This window comes from Labeo rohita, chromosome 11 (assembly GCF_022985175.1).
Source record: "Labeo rohita strain BAU-BD-2019 chromosome 11, IGBB_LRoh.1.0, whole genome shotgun sequence".
Taxonomy (NCBI): Eukaryota; Metazoa; Chordata; class Actinopteri; order Cypriniformes; family Cyprinidae; genus Labeo; species Labeo rohita.
In genome coordinates this window covers 21,227,270-21,247,247 of record NC_066879.1, presented here as the reverse complement: position 1 = coordinate 21,247,247, position 19,978 = coordinate 21,227,270, and the positions used below count along the sequence as shown (strand labels likewise).

Genomic DNA, 19,978 nt, shown 5'->3' with positions numbered 1-19,978 from the left:
AGATGATTAAGAAATGGCATGCATTCAGGTGAAAAAGAAATGTGCTTTCTGAATAGACATTCAAACCTTTATTAAATTAATTGGCCTTTTTGCTGATGCTTTGTTCAGTTGAGGATTTTGAGTGCTTTGCATTCTTTCAAGGTCACATTGGTATCTCTCCCTCCTAAATGGATTCTCTAATGATCTCTCTCTTTCTCGTTTCCTTCCAGAGCATCAGAGAGATCCCACCTGGCTTTGTTAAGCCTACATGCCTGTGAAATGACCGCATCTTGTGCTTGCCCTCCTGTGGAGTGAGCAGTTGTCCTTGACAGTGAAACAGAGATAAAGAGACCCATTCTCCTCCTATGGATTACAGACCTGTAGGTCTGAACGCCCTGACGTGGGTCAGTCATCATTCACAGCCTTCTCCCACTGCCGTCAAGCTCCTTTGCTGTTCCGTAAAATGCTGGAGTTGGAATTTCTGCTCTGGACAATTTAACGCCAGGTATGAATCTCCCTAACTTTAGGAACAGAGATACAGCAGACGAGGCCGCAGAAGCTTGAGAGATGCAGACTGATGATCTATTTGCCAAAAAGCTTCAAGCCTTGAATGGGAATATGGGACCTCCCGGTGCAAACACGCAGGGAACACCAGCAGTGCCCAAGATGGGTGTACGTGCAAGAGTGTCCGATTGGCCACAGAAAAAGGATGGCCACGGTCCGCCGCCCAGATACGAAAGCCTAATGACGACCTTCCAGAATGGACAGCCAAATCAGTTGCCAGAAGATGTGGTCAAACAAAGCCCAGGTTCTCCTCCCAATCCTAGCTTTCTAGAGGCAAAATATGGACTTGGTGAACTTCTCAGCCAGTCTCCTGGTAAAGTTCACCATGCTCTCCAGAAGAGGAGCAACAGTGATGTCACCATCAGCGATATAGGGGCGGAGGACATGGATCAAACGGCAATCAACCCCAATACAGGTGCCACTTTGCACCGAGAGTACGGAAGCACGTCCTCCATCAATCGCCAGGGTGTGCCCGACGAAGGGTTCTTTGGCAATTTGAAGGTTTTCCAGCCAGAACTCTCAGAGCAACCAAGCGCACACCGCCTCCGCACGGCTTTCCAGAATTTCGCCGGTATGAGGCCGCCATTTCTCCAAGTCTCCAAACTGCTGCGCAGATTGCACGGGGGGACATTGTGTGCATTCCGAACTACTCAGACTATGTGGATAGTTCGCTCTTCTACAGTCGGGAAAGGGAGAAGTCCTTCCTACAGCGACAGAAATCAGAAAAGGGCGAGACGTCCATATTCCGCAGGCTGAAAACTATGAAGAGCGAGCAGCGGCAACTAAGCGAGCATGATGATTGTAGTAGACATGGTCGTCCGTTGAGTTTTCAGAGATGCTTCGCCCACTATGATGTACAGAGCGTGCTTTTCAATATTAGTGAGGCCGTTACCAATCGTGCCAACTTGGCACGTCGGAAGAATATTACCACAGGGGCTTCTGCAGCATCCCAACACCAAATTGGTGGGGGATTGGACAGTCCTGACCCCTTGTCTATTTGTGAGCCCCCTTTGGAGAGCTGTGAGGAACTAGCGCAAAAAGCTAACATGGATCCTGATGAAGGGGATGGGAAGAGCAATGGTTTAGTGCTGAGTTGCCCGTACTTTCGTAATGAAATTGGTGGCGAAGGTGAAAGGAAACTGAGTGCCACCAAACCGAACAGTGGACCCCACAACAATGTAGGGGACATTTATACTATAGAGTCTACTTTAAGCTCACACTGCACCAATGCGGGGGTTTCCGTTTTGGAAATGGCCCGTGAGAATTACGCCTCCCGTGAAAACTACGCCGTTCCACGGGATTGCATCAAACGCTACATCATTGAGCACATTGACATGGGTGCTTACTACTATCACAAGTTCTTCTTCAACAAAGGTATGTCTTACAATCTAGATCAGGGGTGCCCAAACTCGGTCCTGGAGGGCCGGTGTCCTGCAGAGTTTAGCTGCAACTTGCCTCAACACACCTGCCGGGAAGTTTCTAGTATGTCTAGTAAGAGCTTGATTAGCTGGTTCAGGTATGTCTAATTGGGGTTGGAGCTAAACTCTCCAGGACACCGGCCCTCCAGGTCCAAGTTTGGGCACCCCTGTTTTAGATGTTAATTTGACTGGTCTACACCAGGGGTGTCCAATTCTGCCACTGTTCTATAGAGCAGTGATTCCAACCACGTTCCTGGAGGCCCTCCACCACTGCAAATCTCTCCTTTGTCTGACACACCCATTTCAGGTCTTGGAGTCTCTACTAATGAGCTGATGATCTGAATCAGGTGTGTTTGATTAGGGTGACATGGAAAACATCCAGTGTTGTGGGCCCTTTAGGAACGTGGTTGGGAACCACTGCTATAGAGTTTAACTCCAACCCTAGTTAAACTTGCTTGAACAAGTTAATCAAGGTCTTACTAGGCATACTAGAAACTTCCAGCTCAGTAGTTGGAGCTAAACTCTGGACGGTGGCTGTCAAGGACCAGGTTTGGTCACCCCTGGCCTACACGAAAGTGTACTATAGAGATGGATGACCTCAACTGGTTACCAAGAAAATTGAGTGTATCTCTTCCTGTATAATGTTGATCCCTTACTATTCTTTTTTCTTTAAAGAGCACCAGAACTACTTCGGTGTTGATGAGAACTTGGGTCCAGTGTCAGTTAGCATTCGGAGAGAGAAACTGGAGGAGGGGAAGGAGGGACCACAGTATAATTACAGGGTCGTCTTCAGGACCAGTGAGGTAGGACTGCAACACTGTTTAACACACACTATTTAACAAACTTCTTTAGATGCGTTGGTCAAGTTTAGGGGTGTAACTTTTAATTATATATACTCATTGCCTGTGTGTGTATATATATGGTTTACTGCATGTTTTGTCTCAGGCAATGAGTGGACTTCTCATTAATTTATAATTGATTTCCATCTTCCCATTAAGTGCATTACCCAGAGCTTTTATATAATTCCCTCTGAATACAGATCAGAGCTGCCTCAATAATAGCATTGATTGTTTTGAAAATCACCTCAAGATGGATGATGTCTGTGGCGTACTATTGATTTTTCCATGTATGGTGATATAAATTACCTTACTGTACTACATGATTCTCACCGCTGACGCTATAAAAGTCCCAACCAGTGCGGTTTTCAAAATGGCATGAGATCTTTCATATGCAGCCTGCCAGGGGTTTTCCTAAGGGTGACTGGATAGTTTGCTGAACTGGCGGTTGAGCGTACAATGGCCCTCTTGCTAAAAGCCAAAGCGTTACTTCAGCATTCGCCACAGTTAGTTGAACTCAATTATTCATTGAAAAGGTTGGCAGGGCATGTTGCTGGATTTACCACCGTTGCACGGACACTTCAAGAGAGTGCTTTTGCCATTTGTGAGACATCTAGAATGGTTTATCCATCTGTTCAGGATTCCAGCATGCAGTGTATTCATTTAATAGATACATTTGCTCAGTTCAGCCAGCACTGAACTCTTTCCTCCTTTTTTGCTAATATAAACTTCTCTCTCTTCACTCCATTTATCTTCAGCTCACCACTTTGAGAGGCTCAATTCTGGAGGATGCCGTCCCCTCCACGGCTAAGCATGGAACTTCCCGTGGGCTTCCTCTTAAAGAGGTGCTGGAGTACGTAGTTCCTGAGGTCAATATTCAGTGTCTCAGACTGGCAACCACCTCACCTAAAGTCCCAGAACAACTGCTGAAGCTGGATCAGCAGGGGGTAAGTACTTTACACATAGAAAGGGTGTAGATAAATTACTTAAATACTATAAGCCATACGTTATGGCTATAAGAACTAAATAGTTCTTAAAAAAAAAAAAAAAAAAAAAAATATATATATATATATATATATATATATATATATATATATATATATAGTTAGTTTTAAGCAGTATTCTGCAGTGTGTCATGTTGCAATTAATCTAAATGTGTTAATATGTTTTAAGCATTATTTTTTTCTTATTTTTTAGTCATATTTTTTGCAATTGTAATATATTTGTTTGTTATGCCATATGACTTTAAAATGAATTTCTGAAGTTATTAGTTCATGAATTAAAATGTGGGATGTAAGACATACTGTTTCTCTGACAGATATATCAATTTATTAAAAAAATTTAACGTTAAACAAATATAAATATATATATATTTACATTAACTATCCAAACTACCTTTTTCAAGTGCTTAAAGGGATAGTTCACCCAAAAATGAAAAGTCTGTAATTAAATTGAATGAAATCCAAGAGCCTGCATAAACCGCAATGCAACTAACATGTTCAAGGCCCAGAAAAGTAGTAAAGGTATCATTATTCTTTTTGTACGCAAAGAAAACAAAAATAACAACTTCTTTACAATTTCTTCTCTTCTCCATCAGTCTCGCAAAAGGTATTCTTGTAGCTTCATAACATTACGGTTGAATCACTGATGTCACGTGGACTATTTTATCGATGTCCTTACTACCTTTCTGGGCCTTGAGTGTGTCAGTTGCATTGCTGTCTATGCAGGGTCAGAAAGCTTCCCGATTTGATCAAAAATCTTAATTTGTGTTCTGAAGCTAAACGAAGGTCTTGCGGGTTTGGAACGACATGAGGATGAGTAATTAATGACAGTATTTTTATTTTTGGGTGAACTAACCCTTTAAATTCATAAAATATACAACAATAAGCATTTCCCACAATACAGACAGGCTGTAAAATGATCGTACCACCGTTTGGACAGTAAGAGACAGTTTGGCTAACACAAACTGACAGGTGGGAAGGAACCTTCATTCTCTGGGATGATTCATAGCATGCAGTGTACAATGTTGTGAACCGAACATGTCCGCAAGGCTTGTAATTACTGAAACATAATCAAGTGGGGGTTTAAGAAACCATCAATTATATCCTTCATACGTCCCATTCGCTTAGTTTTAATGCGTAGTGATAAAACCAGAAACAGATGTTTTAAACTTCGCTGATGATGTGATGTCCTTAAAAACTGTTGTTCATTTGATAACTTAAGCAAGATTGAGCTTGTAAAGTGGTTCCTTTGGGCAAGGCGCCTATCAGGCCACTGTTGGCCTGACAACATTTCCGTTTGAGGGTTCGGGTTGCAGGTGTGTTAGGATGAGACAGTGTTTTACTAAAGAAGCCTTTTATAAAAACAAAGATCCAGTTACTTATTGACAGACCCAGACTTGCACATCTCAGGGCTAGAGTGGAACAGAGATGAGCAGTTTTGTCAGTAAATTGACCGAATGGAATCTGAGAAGCAGTTAAAGTCTTGATCGATATTGCAGCCACACGACGGCTGGAGGGGAAAATCTGAAGAGCAACCCTCTAGAACAATGAATGCATTGAGAGAGGCTAGTTGTAAAATTAAGGTTGGTAATTATTTCAAGTGGTATTTTGTCATCTCAAATCAATCAAGTTCAGTGAATACCCTACTGAGGACCTCACTGAAAAATGATAATTCAGCTATTGTCTGCATTTCCAGCGTTCAGACAAAAGATTACTAGTTTTCAAGGCAAATTTTTTGACAAAACCCACTGAAAACGTCACCATGGCAACCACCTAGCCACACATAACGACCACTTGACCCGTCTGAGATGCTGCCAACTGTGACCAGCAACACTTAGGGTGAAAATGAAAGAAAATCAAGAAAATGCTTTCTTGAGTCCCTGTCTTTGTCAGTTTCTTCATCTCGCCTCCATACCCTCTCCTAGTTCTGCCCTCTCTGATAATGGTGAGGGTTTTTTTTTTCACCTCTAGAGACTGTTGGTGGCATTTCATGGCACAAAAGCCCAAGCAATTGTAAGAATAGCACTAAAATTGCTTTTACCATTTTTGAAAAATTGGTACGGGTTGGGAATTACGGGCGATTTTGGACAATTACCATAGACCTCTTAAAATTCCTCTGTCATTGTAAACCAGCATTCTTCAGTTTGTCATCCAATCAGCAATTCTTATTATTATGGACGTTAAGTATCATATTTGACGTACTGTTCAGTATCTTTTAATGATTGTCTAAATAAATGTCTGGCTCTGCTTTCTTTTTTTTGGCCTGTCTGAAGCTCTACGTCTGGTTCCAAAGTGTCTTTCTTTAGTTTCTGTCTGGTATGTGTGTCTCATACATAATGCAAAAGTGGCATCTGAGGCCAGTCTGCATGTCATTATCTGTCAGGCTTTTGCGTAGATTGATAGCACTTAACATGACTAAATCACCTCTTGTGGTAGTCGATGTATATCACCGTTCCATAATATGCTTTAAGAGTGCTTTTGAAGGTTTCCTGTACGTATGCATTAAAGATTGCATAAATGTATCAGGTACGTATTAAATCCTGCCATGTAATAGGTAAGGGACAGTATTGATATTTTTTATACTGTTAATTGAAATAAAGTCGGAAAATATAATTTATATAATATATAAATATTAGATGGAAAAAAGTGAACTTTAAAATGTAAAAATTTGAAATGTTGCCCTTTTAACTAACAGAAAAAAATTAAGGTGAGGTGCAAAAATTAATGAAACTAAAACAGAAATTAAAAATAAATTAAAGCTATAAAAATCTATTTTTCTGATATATTGTTAATTCTTCAATGCAACATTGCAACTCTTCCACGCTCTTCCGTAGTTTGGTAACTGTAGTGGCCCAACTCCTACTGCAAAAAACATTCCTGAAGCGACAAGCAATTCCAGCTGCAGTGCTGAACCGATTCCCCATTGAGAGTCTTTGTATTATTCTGTCTTCTGGCACATTTGCTTTAAATATGCTTAAAAACTGCCCTTCTACTTTTGTTAGAATAACTTCAGTTAGGATTAAGCAGTGACTTTAAAATTTAGGAAAGTATCCACCTTTTTCTTCAAGGTGGAAGTAAGCCTATGGGTGAGACTTTCGGTTCATTATCCGCTATAGCGAAATAATGAGAAGAATAACAACGTGCAGTAAACGGTAAAACTGTTTGCACTACAAACCAGTGTGCTCATAATTAAGATAATACATTAAAATAAAATGGTAAGACACAGCAATTTGCAATATCAAGCAGCAAAACGAGTTGTTTTGTACGGCTAAAAGTAGCTGGACGCGGATGACACTGGAAGCCAGGCCTCACTGATAACACGATGGAAGCACGATGCATTAAGATTTGGGTGGTGAAAACTTTTTGAATTTGAATATCAGGGTAAACTGAACTTATTTTGTCTTCTGGGAAACATGTAAATATCTTCTGTAGCTTCTGAAGGGCAGTACTAAATAAAAAAAAAATAAGAAAAATTTACCCATCTTCATTCTGTTCAAAAGTTTTCACCCCCGGCTCTTAATGTATCAGTGAGCGTTTGAACTTTCTGTAATAGTTGCATGTGAGTCCCTCATTTGTCCTAAAAAAAAAAAAAAAGATGGATCTCAAAATCATACAGTCATTGTTGGAAAGGGTTCAAATACACAAAAATGCTGAAAAAAAACAGAATTTGTGGGACCTTAAGGAGTTTTTTTTTGAAGAACAGCAGGCAGATTAACTGGATAAACAAGGGACTCATGAACAACTATCATTAAACAAAAACAAAAAACCCACAGCTGTGGATCATTCGGTAACAACACAGCATTAAGAATTAAGTGTATGTAAACTTTTGAACAGGGTCATTTTTTTTACAAATTCAACTATTATTTTCTCTTCTAGACTATATGTAAATAACCTTTATGTGAAATATGTTATTCAGGTCAGTACTAAATAAAAAAAAACATGCATTTTGCATGATCCCCCTTATATTTTGGTAAAATAACATTTTGCAGATTCTGCAAGGTGTATGTAAAGTTTTGACCTCAACTGTATATTTACAACTGTGTGTGTGTATATATATATATATATATATATATATATATATATATATATATATATATATATATATATATATATATATATATATATATATGTGTGTGTGTGTATATGTATATGTATGTATATATATATATATATATATATATATATATATATATATGTATATGTATATGTATATATGTGCATATCCACAGAATGCAGCAATTGGTCAGTCATAATCAAGTTGTAATTGATGTAATTAGCGCTTTGCAGTACTTTGTAAAGGATGTAATAACTGGTTTAAACTGAAGGGTGATGCACAAAAAAAACAGTTTAAATATCATTACAATCATTGTAACTGTTTGTGTTTTTATCTTTGTAAATTGTAGCTGAGTTACCAGCACAAAGTGGGCATCCTGTACTGCCAGGCCGGCCAGAGCACAGAGGAGGAGATGTACAATAATGAGAGTGGTAGTCCCGCACTGGAAGAGTTTCTGGATCTGCTGGGTCAGAAAGTCCGACTGAAAGGGTTCAACAAGTACAGGGCGCAGCTGGACAACAAAAGTAAGTGCTGCTCTCACAGCGATGTCCTCAAAATGTTTGAACGCTTGATCCACTTCCACTGCTGTGAATCTTTGACAAGCCAAAAAGCTGCTTGGCAGCTTCAGGTTCATTTCTGAAATGGGTTTTGTTAATACCATATTTGTTCTCGGTCAGTGCATATCGGGCAGTTTCTCATAATCTCTTAGTCTGTGCAGATGAGCCATTTGCAAATTAATAGTGAGCTGCAAAAGACTAATTTCATATTTTATCATTAGTGTTTTTAATTTACTGCCTTTATACTGATGTATGTGATATAATCGCATCTTTTCTGCAGCCGACTCCACTGGCACTCACTCTCTCTACACCACCTATAAAGACTTTGAATTGATGTTTCACGTCTCTACAATGCTGCCCTACACACCCAACAACAGACAACAAGTGAGTCATACACATTTTATAGTTATTTCCTTCTTTCTAACCCCAAGCGTTTAAATGGTAGCTGATTTAATGGTAAATAGTTAACATATGTGGTTAGGTGCATTTAGAATTACTTTATTTTTTTATAGTCCGAGATAGATTGGCCTTCCTGCTGATTTATGCACACTTGAGCAAGCACCTGCGCGAATGAGATTGAGGTTTGATCACTTACTCATGCCCGTCTACTCAAAACTCTTTCAGCCCTCGTCAGCTCCCTGTTCAAGTGGCTGGTCTTGATCTGTGCATCTTTACAGACCTCACAGAGCCTAGACCAATTGTCCTGCATCCTGCTAATTGTAAACACTTCAGCGGGCAGGCCACGTTGTCATAGCAACCGTCTGAATGCCCCATCTTTTCACAAAAAAAAGCTCCCTTTTCAGTTGCCCAGACAAGGCACAGATTTCATGTCTTAAGTGACGAGCAGGACATATCAGAGATAATTAATTAGAAATGAGTCATGATGCATTTAAAATGTGAAAGGCTGTTCTTATTTATTTGGTGGAACAAATTTAAAAAGATTTATTTCCTTCATCCGCTGTACTTTTCAATGTGCGGAACAATCCTAATAGAGTCTGCCGCAGATTAATTTACCATCGTAACAGCTTTCCATCAATGACTTCCTGAAATCCCCATGGCTAGACTGAGCTCAGTCGGATAATAAAATTGAGATTTGTGCTTTTAAAAGAAAGCTGTTTTTACAGAATGAGTAGAAAGAGAAGTATAGGAGCCCTTGCGTGCCTCTTTATTTGGCTGCTTTGTCGGATTTGTTGTTTTCTGTCCATTGGATCATGGTCTGATAGGGATAATCTTGGAAAATAAGCTGGTGAAGATCTCCACAGCTTTGAGCTTTAAATTCAGTGCACCTCTGATCCTCTTTCTTTCCTTTGCTGACAGAGAGATGAGTCCAAGGGATATACAGTAGACACAGCTAAAACATTTACACGTTACTTAAGCTTACACAGTTATTTACCCAGTATGCAGTAGTTACAATTATATGTGAATATTTCTGCTTTTTATTTTATTTTACCTGTAAGTATAACTAGTTTCTTGTTAAAATCTGCACTATGGTGACTTTCTTCATATTATCTGTTCCTTTTTCCAGCTACTGAGGAAAAGGCACATTGGAAATGACATCGTGACCATCATTTTCCAGGAACCCGGAGCTTTTCCATTTACACCCCAAAACATACGCTCTCACTTTCAACATGTCTTCATCATTGTCAAAGTCCACAATCCTTGCACAGAGCATGTGTGTTACAGGTAAGATATAAAATGTCAGTTCCTAATCATTGTTAGCCAACCCTCAAAGGAAAAAATGCTGAACTAAGTACTGTTTTTTGCAAGGTCATACCCGTCCTGAATAAACCCAATTTTGTAAATTAAAGATTTCGTCTTTTTGGGGCAGGGGGCAGAGGCAGACAAAGATGCTTTCCAAACAGCTCAGTGACAGTCAGATTTGACCTCTCAGAACGATAGGGAGGATTAAAGGATAAGATCGAAGGGAATTCAATTTCCAGTCTTATTTACTCAGTGTGTACCTCTCAAGCTTGTTCAGCGTAACATTGCAGAGAGCTGAGGGAGGCTGGAATCTGGCTCAAAGCAAAATTGCCCATCTCATCTTCTGAGCAGATCTGTGAGAGACTGCTGCGGAAAGATTTCTGAATTGATGTCAATGTTGAAGTCAAACAGAAAACCTTTCTGTGTATTTTTACTAAACCCCAGCTTAATATATGGAGACAGATGTAAGCCATTCATAGACTGATTGGATTAATGTCCAGATGAGTGTATATGTAAAATAAACATTTATTTTATTTTATATATCCACAATATTATGTTTTTACAATATTTACAACTGTTTTTATTTAAACATACTTTTAAAAATTTAATTTATTCCTACAATGGCAGGATTTCTGTGGGTCCTTAAAAAGTCTTAAATTTAGTATAAAATTTAAGGCCATGAAAAGTCTTAATTATGATTTCAGAAAGTCTTAAATTTGAGGACAGAAAGACAAGAATTGCAATATGGCTTTATATGATGATTAAACTTTGAAAGGCTATTGTTTTATTTAATAAATATGAGTGCTGCATGTTTCGAAGTCAGGATGTGTACTGCAGTTACCGGGAAAACACCATACTTTTTCCGTTCCAAAAGTGCCACCTGCTGGCAGAAAATTAATTGGAGTTTTCAATAAGCCCTTATTTACTCAGTGTGTACCTCTTAAGCTCAGTCAGAATAACATTTCAGAGAGCTGAGGGAGGCTGGAACCTGGCTCAAAGTAAGATTACTTGTCTCATCTTCTGAGCAGATCTGTGAGAGACTGTTGCGAAAAGATTTCGGAATTGATGTCTGCGCTGAAGTCAAATGGAAAACCTTTCTATGTATTTTTACGATCCCATATCCCAGCTTAATATATGGAGATGGATGTGAGCCATTCATAGACTGATTGGATTAATGTCCAGATAAAAGTATATGTAAAATAAACATTTATTTTATTTTGTATACTTATACATATTTTTAAAAATGTATTTTATTCCTGTGATCTGCAGGATTTCCACGGGTCCTTAAAGTCTTAGAATGTCTTAAATTTAGTTACATTTAGTATCAAATTTAAGGCCCTAAAAAGTCTTAAATGCTACAAGAAAGTCATAAATATGATTTTAGGAGGTCATAAATTTGGGGACAGAAAGACAAGAATTGCAAAATGGCTTAATGTGACAATAAAACTTTTAAAGGCTATGGTTTTATTGAATAAATATGAGCACTTTGCATTTCAAAGTCAGGTTGTGTACTGCAGTTACCAGGAAAACTCCATACTTTTGCTGTTCCAAAATCGCCACCTGCTGGCAGAAAATGAATTGGCATTTTCAACAAGCCCTTCTGTTTTTGTTGAGACCCATAAGAAAATTGACCCATGTTTTTACGCTGCAAACACGCAGAGTTGTACAAGTGAACTGGTGGATTGACAAAAAGATAATGCGTTATAAAAATAAAAAAAACTATTAAGACAGTAAAATATATATGCTTTTTAATTAATGTAATAATCAATTGATAATAATTGTTTAAATTAATATATTCTTTTATTTGAGTGACTAAAACTTATTTTGCCCTTTTTTTTTTTTTTTTAAATAGTGTTGCAGTTGCCAGATCCAAAGATGTGCCTGTGTTTGGACCTCCCATACCCAAGGGGGTAATGTTCCCAAAGTCTGCTGTATTCCGGGACTTCCTGCTGGCCAAGGTGATCAACGGCGAAAACGCGGCCCACAAATCTGAGAAGTTCCGTGCCATGGCGACACGTACCCGCCAGGAATACCTTAAAGAGCTAGTGGAGAACTTCACCGGTGCAACGCCTGTGGACGCCTCTGGTGCGAAATTCAGCTTCATCACCCTAGGCGCCAAAAGAAAGGAACGTAGCCGCCCAAGGAACAACGCTCATCTGTACAGCACGGGAGCCATCACGTGGTCGGTGGTTGCCCGGGACAGTTGCCAGTCCACCGATATTGGTTGTTTGTTGGCCATCTCCCGAGATTTTGTGGCGCTCATTGAGGAAGCGTCCCGGGAAGTGGTTTTCAACTGTTACTGCAAGGACGTGATTGGTTGGAGCTCGTCCTCAATGGTGGGCAGGGTGAAGCTCTTTTACGAGCGCGGTGACTGTGTGGTGTTTTCCGTGCAGGACGGATGCCCAGAGGAAGTTCGAGAGGTCGTACAGCGATTAGAGGTATGAGTATAACCAATCCAAGAGGAAAGATTAAGTTTAATCTAAGCCAAAGCTTAGACCAAGCTTGCCTTTTACTGTGACTAAGTGAGCAGTGTTGATGTACAGGATCAAGTTTCTCTTGCAAACAGGGGCCAAGGGTCAATGGATTAGCATTAGAAAGGTAGAAAGACCATGTTAGAGCAGATTACCCTACCTTGGTTTACCTTACGCTTTCCAGAAGGTTCACTTCATTCACTCTGGGATAAATACATACGTCAACACACACCTTAATAAAACAATATTAGTTCCGCTTCTTGCTTTCTTGCCGCCCATTCATGCTCAGTTCATCCAGACTTTTAACACTTTTTACAGTGCAGTGGAGGGTTAAATGGGTGTACATGCTGTGTAAGTTGATGGACCTAGTCAGCATGTGTGGTCTATTCTCTTTGTGAGATTTGACAGCTTGTAAAATACCATCCTTTGACTCTTAAACATGCTATTAAATGTGTTTATTGCATTGGGTGGTTTGCTGTCATCATCATAGCATTTGTGCAGCAGACCATCAGCACGTTTTTCTTGGAATAAGCAAAAAATTAAAATTCGGTCATCATCTACTCGTGTCGCTCCAAACCTGTATGATTAACTTTTTATATGAACGCAAAAAGATATTTTGAAAAATATTCTGGTGTTTTTTGTTTGTTATTGTCCAATGAACATTTATTTCTTTTTGGACCACATTGACTCATTGATCAAAATCATTCTTCAAAAATATATTTTGTGTTATGCATAAGAAATTCATACAGGTTAGAAACGACATGACAGTTTTACATTTTTGGGTGAACTTTACCCTTAATATGACTGTTTGTGGGTTATGCCTTTTTAAAATGCATTTACTTTTTGCGCATTTTATTAACAGTTTGGTGGCAAAATGTATTGTAATATGGTAGTATGGTTTAGGGCATGCCAAGTTACGTCTGAATTGTTGAGGAGCAGATCTTTTTTAACTTTAAAAAAGGGAAACTTATATTTCTTTTTAACCACCTTGGTCTCTTCAAAGTGCTTTTGTTGTTTTTGTGGGTGCTTAGAAAAATTTGCCTTTGGGCTTTTAGTAACTTTGCAGAGTCAGAGAAATATCTGAGGTCTGCTTAAATCTGTTTATTTTCAGATGAAGTAGTTGCGTGCATAAAGTCTAAGCTGTTTGGCCAACATGCTTTTGTTTTAGGTGTCATGAAGCAGATTCATAAAAACACATTTCTTTAGATACATTTTAAACAGTTTGTAAGAAGTTCTCACGTTTTTTTTCTTCAGAACATCCTATTTTTTTCTTAACAAAATAACAGGCCTTGGCATTATCTGGTTTGTTTTTGCCAAAGATTCGCTGATAAGCTTAAAGGCTGTATTTTTGAATTATGTCGTAATTATAGGCTTACATTTAAAATCCCCTAATTGACTTGTTTTCGTAGAGTTACTGAATTTCGATTTCGGTAAAAAGTCACGTCACGCAATCATTGTTTCCATTATCGATCGTTGGTGTCATTTCAGAGAATGTGTGCACATCCATAGTAGAAGTAATATGTATTTTATGTAGCTAGTGTTATGTTTTAATGCTTAATTACCATATAATTTCCATATAACATCCTTTGGTATTTAAAACAAGTTGGAGGTGATCCTAACTTTAAGAAGGTTTTTATGGTGTTTTTAGTTAGTTCATCCACCAATAAAATTAATTCATTAATTACTCACCCTCATGTCGTTTCAAACCAGTGACCTTCGTTCATCTCCGAAACACAAATTAAGATGTTTTTGATGAAATCCGAGAGCTTTCAGTCACTGCATAGACAGCAAAGTAACTACCACGTTCAAGGCTCAAAAAGGTAGTAAGGACACCAATAAAATTGTCCAATGTGACATCAGTGGTTCAACCTTAATTTTATGAAGCTACAAGAATACTTTTTGTGCACATAGAAAATAAAAATAACAACTGATGAGCTGATTTTGAGCCCTGTTGAGTGGATTTTTAAGTATCTCTGGTGGCCCATTGTGTTCACACGCTCAGATTGTCTGTGATTGACTACAATTATCAAGTTTTTTTGGGAAAAAAAAAGACAACTTTAAAAAAATGTTTGTGCTGCCTTAAAATTTTAAGTTTACACAACTCAAATATCCACGTTTTCATCTAGTACAACTTAACATTTTATGTTGACTAAACTTAATTTTAAGGCAGCACAAACACTTTTTTTCGATGTTATTTTTTTTTTTAATTTTATGTTTAGTGAATCTGGCCTCAGGTTGTCAGTTCGTCTTGTAGGAATGTGTTATTCATGAGACAACCAGGCTGTTGTGTTCTCCCATGTTGGTTTGACATCAGTTAATTTCACCCTTGAGAGACCTGGCTTCAACCATCATCTATATCTCTGCGTACTTGCTTACCCATCTGCATGCTTACCTATGCAGGACCTTCTGCCCATCATCACAGCAGAGATTTTATCTTCAAAAGTTGCTGAGGTGACAAAAACCTTGTTTCAGATGACTAAAGTTTATACGTCTGTTCTGTCTTCCCTGCAGATGATCACCAGGGGTTGTGAGGCGCTAGAGATGACCCTGCGCAGAAATGCCCTGGGCCAGCTGGGCTTCCACGTCAATTTTGAGGGTGTGGTAGCCGATGTGGAGCCGTTCGGGTTTGCCTGGCAGGCAGGACTTCGCCCAGGCTGCCGTTTGCTGGAGATCTGCAAGGTCGCTGTTGGGACTCTAACTCATGAGCAGATGATTGACTATTTGCGGACCTCCACACCTGTTACGGTGGTGGTCATACAGCCACATGAGGATGGCACACCCAGAAGGTACAGTTTGTCCTCCATCTTACATTGGCAGTTGAGGACAAAAGTTTACATACAACTTGCAGAATCTGCATTTTACCAAAATAAGAGGGATCATACAAAATGCATGTTATTTTTGATTTAGTACTGACCTGAATAAGATATTTATTTACATAAAAGACGTTTACATATAGTCCACAAGAGAAAATAATAGTTGAATTCATAAAAATGAGCCTGTTCAAAAGTTGATGCTTCAGAAGGAAACACAATGCATTAAGATCCAGAGGGTGAAAACTTTTGAATTCGAAGATCAGGGTAAATTACTTATTTTGTCTTTTGGGAAACATGTAAGTATCTTCTGTAGCTTCCGAAGGGCAGTACTAAATGAAAAAATATGATATTTAGACAAAATAAGAAAAATGTACACATCTTCATTCTGTTCAAAAGTTTTCACCCCCGGCTCTTAATACATAGTTTTCCTTTTTGGAGCATCAGTGAGCATTTGAACCTTTTGTAATAGTTGCGTATGAGTCCCTCAGTTGTCCTCAGTGTGAAAAGATGGATCTCAAAATCATACCATCATTTCTGGAAAGGGTTTAATTACACAAAAATGCTGAAAAAACAAAGATTCTGTGGGGCCTAAATGCATCTTGTATGATCCCTCTTATTTTGGTAAAATAATTAACATTTTGCAGATTCTGCAAGGTGTATGTAAACTTTTGACCTCAACTGTAGATGTACAATTTAGCATGCCAAGATGAAGCACGTTATAAACCTTAATCTGGTATGTTTTTTTTTTTTTTTTTTTTTTTTTTGTTATGTTGTGGCCACATTTACAACCCTCAAACCTGAACCTTTATCCTTCATTAAATGTAACTCGTGGACAGATGGACCGCAAAAGTTCCTCATTGGTCAACAGAAGTCATTTCCTGAAAAGATGATTAATCCTCTTGAGATAATCTGTGAATTATATGATCATAGTCTGCTATTGTTTTTTTAAGGCTTTACATAAAAGAATCCACTTACAGCAAACTATCCCGGAATAGAAAGTGACCCTGAACCCTCTTGAACTTTAAACACGTGCCTCATGTTCTGTTTGCTCATTTCAGAAGAACATCTGAAGGCTGAGATTAAAGTGACCCCTCTAGACTGTCAATAACTGGATTGACATTTATCGCCTCCCTGCCAGGCATAAAAGCCAGAGATATCCAGTGCTCTGTTCTTTTTGTAAACACAAATTTATGGAGGATTGCTTGTACTTCTGGTTGACCTTAACTGCTTTATATATGTGTATCTTGGGCAAGTCGTTTCTGGAGAGCTAAAGTTAACTGAAACATGCCTGGGCAAGTCAGGGTTGCATTTGGTTACAGATCAGAGCAGTGCGTTTAGAAATAATGTTCCAACTGGATGTCATTTAACATTTGTTCTAAACTTGTAACACCCTTTTGAGTGCAAAGCAATGCACACATAATTAGCAACACACTAAAACTTCCTGTAGCACCTTAGCAATACATAGCGATGCATTAAAACCATTCAGAGCAACTGAAAAGCAACTGTAAAAATCTAGGCTGCCCTGTCTTGAAGTCTGCAGTCTTTAGACATGTCTTGAACGACTAGGCGTATTTTTTCCTTCCCAACACTTTGTTTGTAAGACATTTCTCCATTCTGGGAATTTCTGTGTGAGAGTCTGAGAGTGTGGTGTTTTTCAATGAAGTACTTTTTTGAAGTACTGTATCTCATTGTAGAGGCTGTGAGAATCTTTCTTGAGAGCTCTTGCCAGTTCCAGCTTTCCATTCAAGAAGATCACCAGAGATTCTTGTTTCGGGAGTATTTCAGTGCGTGTGGTCGGAACAGAGTGGATTAGATCGGAAATACATCATTAACCATCAATGAGTGCCGCTGGCTTGGGCCGGACTTGCGTTAATTTCCTGTTTTTTCTTTTGGTTTCTTCCTCTCTAATAACACACACCACAGATAATCACTGCAAAATACAGTACATCATTTATCTGATACCATTTGTCATCTCATTTGCGGATGTGTCTTTTCTCTTGCCAAACAGCCCTGCAGTGATTATCATTTAATACATTCTGCCAATTTCACTTACAAGATCTTCCCTTGACGCTAAATTTTGCATTTTACTAGCTGACTAGAACTGACTAGGAAAAATAATCCAGATTAATACATTGGAATGGATTCATAGAAATAGCTTGGCTCTAAATACAGCTCACAATTATGTGCAGTGGGGTCCAAAAGCCTGAGCCCACTGGTGGAAATGCTTCCATTTTTGCATTTTTCTCATTTGTGACCCTGGACCACAAAACCAGTCATAAGTAGCACGGGTATATTTGTAGCAATAGCCAAAAATACATTGTATGGGTCAAAATTATTGATTTTTCTTTTATGCCAAAAATCATTAGGATATTAAGTAAAGATCATGTTCTATGAAGGTATTTTGTAAATGTCCTAGCCAAATATACCTAAACTTAATTTTTGATTAAAAACATGCATTGCTAAGAACTTCATTTGGACAACTTTAAAGCTGATTTTCTCAGTATTTAGATTTTTATATATATTTTTTTTTTTTGACTATTGTCCCAAACCTTTTGGCCCCTCTGTGTGTCTATATAAACATCAACAGCCGGGAGTTATCTAGTCAGCTCAGAAGCGTGAAAGAAGCGGTCTCGCTGTTGGGGGACTCTGACCTGCAACTCAGCTGCCATTATAATCCTCATTTGTTTAAAAGGAGCGGTCTGCCCCCACAATGCTGATTTCAACCTCTCAGCCATTTCAGAGCTACTTAACTTTAAAAAAAATATATAATAATAATAATCTGTTCAAAAATCAGGCTTATCCATAGTATGGCTGTGATTATTCCCTGTAGGCTTTTCTATAATTAGATATGTTGTGGGGTACATGTCTTGCTGTTGATATAATGCAAGTTGTTTATAAGTGGAGATAAACACTGGGTTAGTTCATGTAGGCTCTTCAAGAAAATGAAACAACTTTGTGGCTGCTATCACAAAGCACTTACGCCCTGTATACAGTAATGCTGGATTTATGTTATGTCAAGTGCAGATGCTGCATCGGTCACGTCCTCTGTATCGGAGCAGGAATTTCTACTTGCTTACCTGTAGAGAAAAGTTCATGTGACTCAACATGAAAACACAAATAAGTTTATGACTGTTCACCATGTTTAAAATGAGTCAATAAATAACTTACTAAGTCACCTGAGCCATTGGAAATAAAATGTTGGGCCATTATGAGTGATTTCAGCTAAGCCCTTTAAAAAAAAAAAAAAAAAAAAAAAAAAAAAAAAATGTGATTGTATCAAATGGTAATATAGTGGTAAATTAACATACAATCTGATATTGAATTCTTATGGAATGCATGTGTACATTATCGATAAAAAAAAAAATCACAACAAAAAAATGCAGGCTTGAGACTTTTTTAAAAAGCTTTTGAAGTGTATAGTATTTATACTTTGATACATGTCCAAAAAACATGGTAGCAAGTCTGAAACCCATGGTAATTTTCCTCTGTGTTTTTCAGAGGTGCCTCAGAGCTGTATCGTGTCCCCGTCGTGGAGTACAAGACTCTTGGTACCGGGCCTGGTTGGCACAGGATGACTCACGTTCCCCAGGCGCTCCCGCTGTCTCGTGTTTCACCCACTCAGGGTCCAGATCGACCCTCCCCGAGCCAACAGATGTTCCAGTACGCCCAAGCTGCCATCTCACGTAGCACTTCTTTCGATAAGAAGTACCAGGATGGATCAAGGTAGTGAGATATGTGATTCTGTCACACATGCTACTTGTTCATACTCATATATTATATACTTGTAATTTCACTTATGTGTCATACAGTGATTCAACTCTCATGATTATGTAATGCGAAACTATAGGGAAGCGATTCTCATGGAGATGCAAAGTGGATTGGTTTGGTTTGTGTAATTGATCCCGCCATCTCCATTACAGCATGTGCTTCATCCTTGCATAGGATTTAGCTGTTTATTTGTGTATGTGCACATGCATTTGCATGTGTGTTCAATCCATTGATTTCTTCCAAAAAAAAATGTCAGTAATGTCCCTAGGGCTTTTTTGTTCTAGTCTGTGTCTAATAGAATAGATAATACCCAGATTTTCTATAATGCTGATTGATCTGAAAGTCGGTTTTACATTGACAGCTAAAGCAAAAATGCCTCGAGTCAAATACATGGACAAACATTTTTCTGGCTCATATTACCTAATCAAAATTGATTAAACGATGTCATATTATCTGTGTAAATGGTGGGCTACCTTTGGAAATGTCCAGGTCACATTTCACTTTGGTCTATTCTTCATTTAGTTTTTAATGTTCACTTTCTGTATTAAGTAAAATTATATTATTTTATTATTTTAGTGACAGTATTTATTTTTACAATTTATGAATCCTGTTCATTTTTAATCAGATTTTATTTAATCTGCATAAATTAATATTAATAAAACAAATACTACTTTCATACAGTTGAGGTCAAAAGTTTACATACACCTTGAAGAATCTACAAAATGTTAATTATTTTACCAAAATAAGAGGGATCATACATAATGCATATTATTTTTTATTCAGTACTGACCTGAATAATATATTTTACATAAAAGA

The 19,978-nt window shown here is 38.3% G+C and overlaps 1 protein-coding gene across 1 annotated transcript in view; it reads left to right on the top strand.

Annotated features, from left to right (window-relative positions):
- sipa1l2 (signal-induced proliferation-associated 1 like 2) overlaps positions 1-19,978 on the top strand; it is an 82,541-nt gene that overhangs the window by 36,910 nt on the left and 25,653 nt on the right. The window contains 10 exon segments of the mRNA XM_051123465.1: positions 210-1,080; positions 1,083-1,917; positions 2,637-2,764; positions 3,556-3,744; positions 8,202-8,376; positions 8,690-8,793; positions 9,935-10,092; positions 11,963-12,548; positions 15,093-15,367; positions 18,893-19,117. Coding sequence (XP_050979422.1) covers positions 547-1,080; positions 1,083-1,917; positions 2,637-2,764; positions 3,556-3,744; positions 8,202-8,376; positions 8,690-8,793; positions 9,935-10,092; positions 11,963-12,548; positions 15,093-15,367; positions 18,893-19,117 — 3,209 coding nt within the window. The 5' untranslated portion in view covers positions 210-546.